The 6,336-nt window shown below is 42.8% G+C and overlaps 1 protein-coding gene across 1 annotated transcript; it reads left to right on the top strand.

The window, feature by feature from the left end:
• Positions 1 to 645: 645 nt before the first annotated feature.
• LOC123066417 (uncharacterized) lies at positions 646 to 1,925 on the top strand. The gene has a single exon (XM_044489502.1). It carries the CDS (start codon positions 655 to 657, stop codon positions 1,882 to 1,884), a length of 1,230 nt encoding a protein of 409 aa, XP_044345437.1. The 5' UTR covers positions 646 to 654; the 3' UTR covers positions 1,885 to 1,925.
• The last annotated feature ends 4,411 nt before the right edge of the window (positions 1,926 to 6,336 follow it).

Here is a 6,336-nt window from a genome sequence, read left to right as displayed (position 1 = left end):
AGTAACTTTTTTGTCAATATCATGGTAACTCACACATCATAGACCTGATAACTTTGGTGTGTGGGGGGGGGGGTGAGGGGTGGTGATCAAGTATCCCCCGGTAACTTTCGTGTGAATAGTATGGTAACTCACACATCGGAGACCCGAAACTTAGTCGCTTCCGTTACTGAAATATGTCCCAGTAACTTTTTGTTGTCGAAACATACCCTAATGTGAAGTTACCACTACCCCATGCTAAAGTTATTGTGCTTCTCATTATATAGTCATTAACCTTCTCATATTATAGTTATCAGGCTTATCATAGTATAGTTATCATGTTGCTCAAGTCATAGTTATCACGCTGGTCATGCTAAAGTTACCAAGCAAAAACAATTATTATCGCTGATATGACAGAAAAAAGAAAGGTTAAAATAACCTTGTTTATATTCAATAGACAACAACTAAGGGTGGCTCAGTTGGTTATTGGGCTCAAACTCTAACAAATAGACCTGGGTTCAAGTCCCTTTTCCAACACTTTTATTTTACGGTCGTGCGCAGTCCGGAGTAATAGAATACTCCTATGAAGCGAGGAGTAAAAATCTCGTCACATTTTGCTCTGCTCCCACACCCAAGAAACCCCCCCTCCCTGTCTCTGCAAAAATCCCCCAAAACAACATGGACGGCGATAGGCGGTCTCCGGCGGCGGCCGCGGCGGCATCGGCGGCATCGGTGCTTGACGACGACGACCTGCTCCGCGAGATCCTCCTCCGCCTCGGCTTCCCCACCTGCCTCGTTCACGCCGCCCTCGTCTCCAAGCGGTGGCTCCTCCACGCCTCCGACCCGGTCTTCCTCCGCCGCTTCCGCGAGCGCAACCCGCCCCGCCTCCTCGGCTTCTGCATCCGCGGCCTCGACGGGTATTCTTTCGTGCCGCTGCCACAGCCCCCGGAGCTCGCCGTCCCCATACACCGGGTGACCTCCTCCTGCGCAGCCGCCTTCTCCAACATCATCCATCTGATCAAGCACTGCCGGAACGGCCGCCTCATCACCGAGTCCTTCCACCACAAGGGAACAGACAGGCATGCCCTCCTTGCGCCGCTGCTCGCCGGGGAATCCGCAGCCTTCCCCCCGCCCAACCCGCCACCCTCCCGTGATTGGGACGGGCGCGCTCAAGTCAGATACATTGAGGTGTTCCTACCCGAGGATGGGGGCCTCGACGGCATCACCTTGGTGCATCTCTGGAATGTCGGTCGGAAAATCTATGCGGAGGTGTGCGTCCTGGGGTCCGACGGATGGGGCGTCCCTGCCAGCGCAGAGATGGAGCTCCCTGCTCACATGGAGCTCGCTGCTCAGAGGTATGACGAACGCTTCCTTGCTGATATGCTACCACCCGTCCTTGGCAAGGTCTTCATGGTGACCACCTCTGGGGGGTTCACCCTGGGTCTAGATTTGGCAACGGCGAGCTTTTTCACCCTTGAGCTCCCAGTTGGAGTGCAGAGCAACTATAAGCTCTCATGTGCGGAGGATTCCGGGCTCTATCTTGTCAGTGCAGACGGGTTTCAGCTCAGTGTGTGGCTCCATCCAATGATCGGCGACGACGATGGTGCAGGCAATTGGCGGCTGGTGGACACATTTTGTGTCCATGAGACATGCACACGTCTTGTGGATCATTATTGGGTGCCTCTTTATAATTTTATTGCTGTTGATTTTGTCGGGGACAATGCCGACTTTGCAATCTTGGATCATCCAGCAAGCGACATTCTCTTTTATGTTCATCTCAGGAGCAGGGTGGTTGAGAAGGTGTATCAGAGGCCGACACGTTTCCTTACAGTTCTGGCTGCTGGCGGCTTACATATCTCTCCTGTTATGATGACCTGGCCACCTATCTTCCCGGCACTGAACATTTGACCTCTGTAATATCGTCACCGAGTATGACTTCTGTTGTACTCCCTCCGTTCTAAAATAGATGACCCAACTTTATACTAACTTTGTACTAAAGTTAGTACAAAGTTGGGTCATCTATTTTGGAACGAAGGGAGTATAGACTAGATGTTGCAGTCAGACTAGATGTTTCAGTCATGTATGCTGGATAGTAAGAACCTCTGTTCATTTCAATAAAAAGCCTGCTTGAAGTTTGCTGAAGTGTATTGCAAGATATCCAGCAGAACTACACTGAATCTTCTAAAGCTTTACCGCAGCCTCTATAAGATATTGCTTATATGAAGACTTGCTGGTAACGGTTGGTAGTGCAGAAAAACGTTCTAAGATGGCAGTGCAAAGAATTACCTATGGTGCGTTTACCTATGATGCGTTTGACATTGCATTGTCTAATAACTTTTTGTCTACTTTGGTATCTGCTTAACACATTTTTGTCTACTTTTGTTGCTGTTTTTTCATAGCAGAAAACAAAAAAGTTCTATATCGCAACACACTTGATCTTCTTTTTATTATACATCCTTTCACTAACTTGGTTCCTATCACAGAGAAAGTATGAGGTAGGTTGGGGCTTTCGCGCGCAACAAAGTTTTTCCAATATCAAGTTTGTGCCCATCTGTCACCGACAATGTGGCTAGTTTGAAAGTGTCATAGGATCCTGATATCCATGTAGAGGATTAAAGCAGTTTCCATTGGGATTTTTTCACCCATGTTTGTTGAAAACACCATCGGAGTCGTGATGGCGTAGCGTATCATCGTATCCTGAACTGGGTTTTCTTCGCAAGTCGTAGCTCCTTGGTGGAATGACAAAATCATGAAAGCAAAACGAGAACTTGTCATGTACAGTATATACATGTGAAATTCCATGAAAGCCGTCTCATGCTGAACTCAAGTTCTTACAAGTTAGTGTCTACAAACCTCTATTTTGCCATGAAGCAAAGAGCTAGAACAGTATTTCTTAAAAAAAGCAGTAGTTAAGAAAGAAGTTAAAGTGGGGCTTCTGCTTGCCACATCATTGGTAAAAAGTTCTCCAGTTGGTATGAAGATTCAGTGACTTTACAGCTCCTTTACAATGCAAATGTGTAGAATTTTTTTTTTTTGGAGAGGGCAAATGTGTAGATTTTGGTGTACTGCAGTCATGCAACTTAGATCTTGAGAGCCTCTGTTCATTTTTCACTAAAAAGATACTCCCTCCGTCCGGAAATACTTGTCATCAAAATGGATAAAAGGGGATGTATCTAGACGTATTTTAGTTCTAGATACATCTCTTTTTATCCATTTTAATGACAAGTATTTTCGGACGGAGGGAGTAGAAGGCAGACAACCTGGTCCATGGACACAACTTGTACCCATTTCGTTTTCCCTGTACAGAGAAACTATAGATCTTGTAAGTACGAACTGCAACGTACTTTCATACATATATATCCTTAATAACAATGTTCTTCTCCTACTCCTGTGATACTCTTTTTTGACCCTGTCACAATAATGCGCAAAAACCATATATCCTTGTTGTAAACTATTACCTGCATAACATGTGTATTCTTTGATTTTAAGATAACTCAAGTGAGACAGATGCAAATAAACAAACTAAGATTTGTCACTGTTTTCATGAAAATATCCTCAGTTACATTTTAAGATAAATTCCTTCCTGATCAACAAAAAACTAACAGGCATGGCTACATGGCAGCTCCCACATGGCATGCGGAAAGATTAATTGGGTTGGATTGGAATTATACAAAATTCTTATTTGCAGGAGGGTGGCCTGTGTGGGAGCTGTCATGTGGCCCAGGCCTGTCAGTTTTTGTGATTAGTTTGATGGCAGAGAGAATTTGGATTGTGCGATATATATATATATATATATATAGGTATGCTAAAATAAGCCAGAGCGCATTATAACTTACTGTACGCTCCGGCCACCAACGCAACCAGCCATCCGTGCGCTAATTAGCCCAGGTAACCTGGTCCACGTGCCCGCTTTAAAGTTCATCGTAATGAGTTAATTAAATTACGACCAGTACTAGTCCGCGCCCCTGCTGCGGTGGTTGATTTTAACTATGGCACGATCATGCCAATTTTTGGACATGTAGTAATGAATTAGTGAATATAGTAACGGGAGTCAAGTAGCATAGTAATGAAAGGATATTCATTAACGAGGACCAATGCCAATATAGTAAACCTGTTACTAGATGGACCACGTATGCTTACTACTTTTACTCTAACTCACACACTTTTATAATATTACCATGAGTTCACTTTATTTTACAACTGTAGAAACTACAGCCGTAATTGATTTAGTTATATTACCATATATGGAATATTGTTACCATTGCTAATTAGTGGGCCAGCCGTAATAGATTTATTTCGATTACCATACATTGATTACCAATGCTAATTAGTGGGTCACAGTGCGGTGCATGCAATGCATTACTATATTTGCTTGTAGTTTTACTGTCATAAACGGTTATAGCTATGGGGCGGAGATCAGACGTGTGGGTTCGGTAACAGGAATTTAATTCGTTACTATATTTTGTACTGGCTTTTACCTTCGTTTGCTACAACCGTAGGGGACGCGGGATGAGCGGCGCACTGTGCGGTCCAATTACCGACCGGAGCGTACGATTAGAAGTTCTGCGCTCCCGCGCAGTTTAGCGCCACCGTATATATATATATATATATATATATATATATATATATATATATATATATATATATATATATATATCTTACCTATATAACTACGGCTATGTGATGAAATTCCTAAGAGCATTTTGTGTGACTGATGCCCTGAAGAGTGGATTCCTCCTTATTTACCCTTTTCTTTTTACCTAAATAGTTCAGAGAAGTTTTATTGTTTCTAGAAAACTTCAGAGCGCCTACCTATGATGTGTTTGACATTGCAACGAATTACTTGCTTGTCCAATACTTTTTTTTGTCTACTTTAACATCTTTAACCCAATTTCGTCTACATTTATAGCCGATAGCAAAAAAGTGCTACATTGCAAAGCAGTTGATCTTTTCATTCCACATCCATTTCACTAAATTTGATCTCTATCACAGAGAAAGTATGGGGTAGGTTGAGGCTTACACAACAAGGTTATTCCAATATCAACTTGTTGCACAACCATCACCAACAATTAATATGGCTAGTTTGAAAGTGTCATAGAATCATATACTCCCTCCGTTTCTTTTTAGTCTGCATATAAGGTTTGGTCAAAGTCAAGCTTTGCATAGTTTCACTAACTTTATATTAAAAAATATCAACATTCACAACATGAAATCAACATTTTCAGATGCACCATGAAATGTATTTTCATAGTTTGACTAACTTTAAGCACTGAAGCAGTTCTCATTGGAATTTTTTTTACCCCTGTTTGTTGAACCGCGTCGGAGTCATGATGGCATAGCGTATCATCGTATCCTGAACTGGGTTTTCTTGCCAAGTGGTAGCTCCTTCGTGGAATGACAAAGTCATGGGAGCAAAAGGATAACTTTTTTTTCGAGGAGGAGGATAAAACCCCCTGGCCTCTGCATCACTACGATGAACACAGCCATTTTTATGCACACAAGCAAACGGAGAACTTGTCATGTATATATACATGTGAAATGAAATTTCCATTAAAACCGTTTCATGCTGAACTCAAGTTCTTACAGTTTCGTGTCTACAGACCACTATTTTGCCATGAAGCGCAGAGCTAGAATACTAGTTAAATAAAGGTTAAAGTGGGCTTCTGTTTGCCATGTCATTGCTAAAAATAGCCTTTCACGATGAGATTTGTTCTAGATGTTGGTTACATGGTATTTTGGATGTGTTTTGGGGGTTAACTTGTTGATACCGAGTTTGAATGACAGGCTAAAGAATTTCAGTGCCAACTGCTAGAGAATTTCAATGATGTGCTACATAATGTGAGTGTAACCTTTAGTTTTTGCCTTATGCAATCAGTTCAGTTTTTTATTCGGCAGTCAGCTCAAGTGCTTGCCGTTTTATGCTACGCAATTGTTCAAAGTTTCCTTGTGTAATCGGTTCAGCTTTTGCCTTTATAATCTGCTCAAAATGTCACAGTTTTATTATGCTACAGAACAGAAGTGCTCGCAGTTTACTTTTATCGTAACTAAAATGCTGAAAGAGGCTAATATAGAATTGTTAAAAATTTGTTTTGTGTTCAAGTGATGCAGTGTTATGATACATAATAGAATCGTTCGCAGTTTGTTGCTTTCATAAGCGACGGATCGAAGCTGGTGGACGCCCGAATCGGCGGCGGCGGTGTTAATGGGTTGGGGGAGGTGTGTGCTACGGTTTGGGGGCGCAACGCCAACATTTATAGCCGGTAGTGGTCAAATTGGCGGTGTGCCGGCCGTTCGGCCATTATTGTGGGAGGCCGCAAAGTAATGCCTCCCACATAAATGAGACTTACCCTAGTTGAAGAA

The sequence above is a fragment of the Triticum aestivum genome, chromosome 3B (assembly GCF_018294505.1).
Source record: "Triticum aestivum cultivar Chinese Spring chromosome 3B, IWGSC CS RefSeq v2.1, whole genome shotgun sequence".
Lineage (NCBI taxonomy): Eukaryota > Viridiplantae > Streptophyta > Magnoliopsida > Poales > Poaceae > Triticum > Triticum aestivum.
This window is presented reverse-complemented; position numbering and strand designations above follow the sequence as displayed.

Coding starts and splice junctions, on each gene's coding strand:
- LOC123066417 (XM_044489502.1), top strand. CDS start 655: ATGGACGGCGATAGGCGGTCTCCGGCGGCGGCCGCGGCGGCATCGGCG.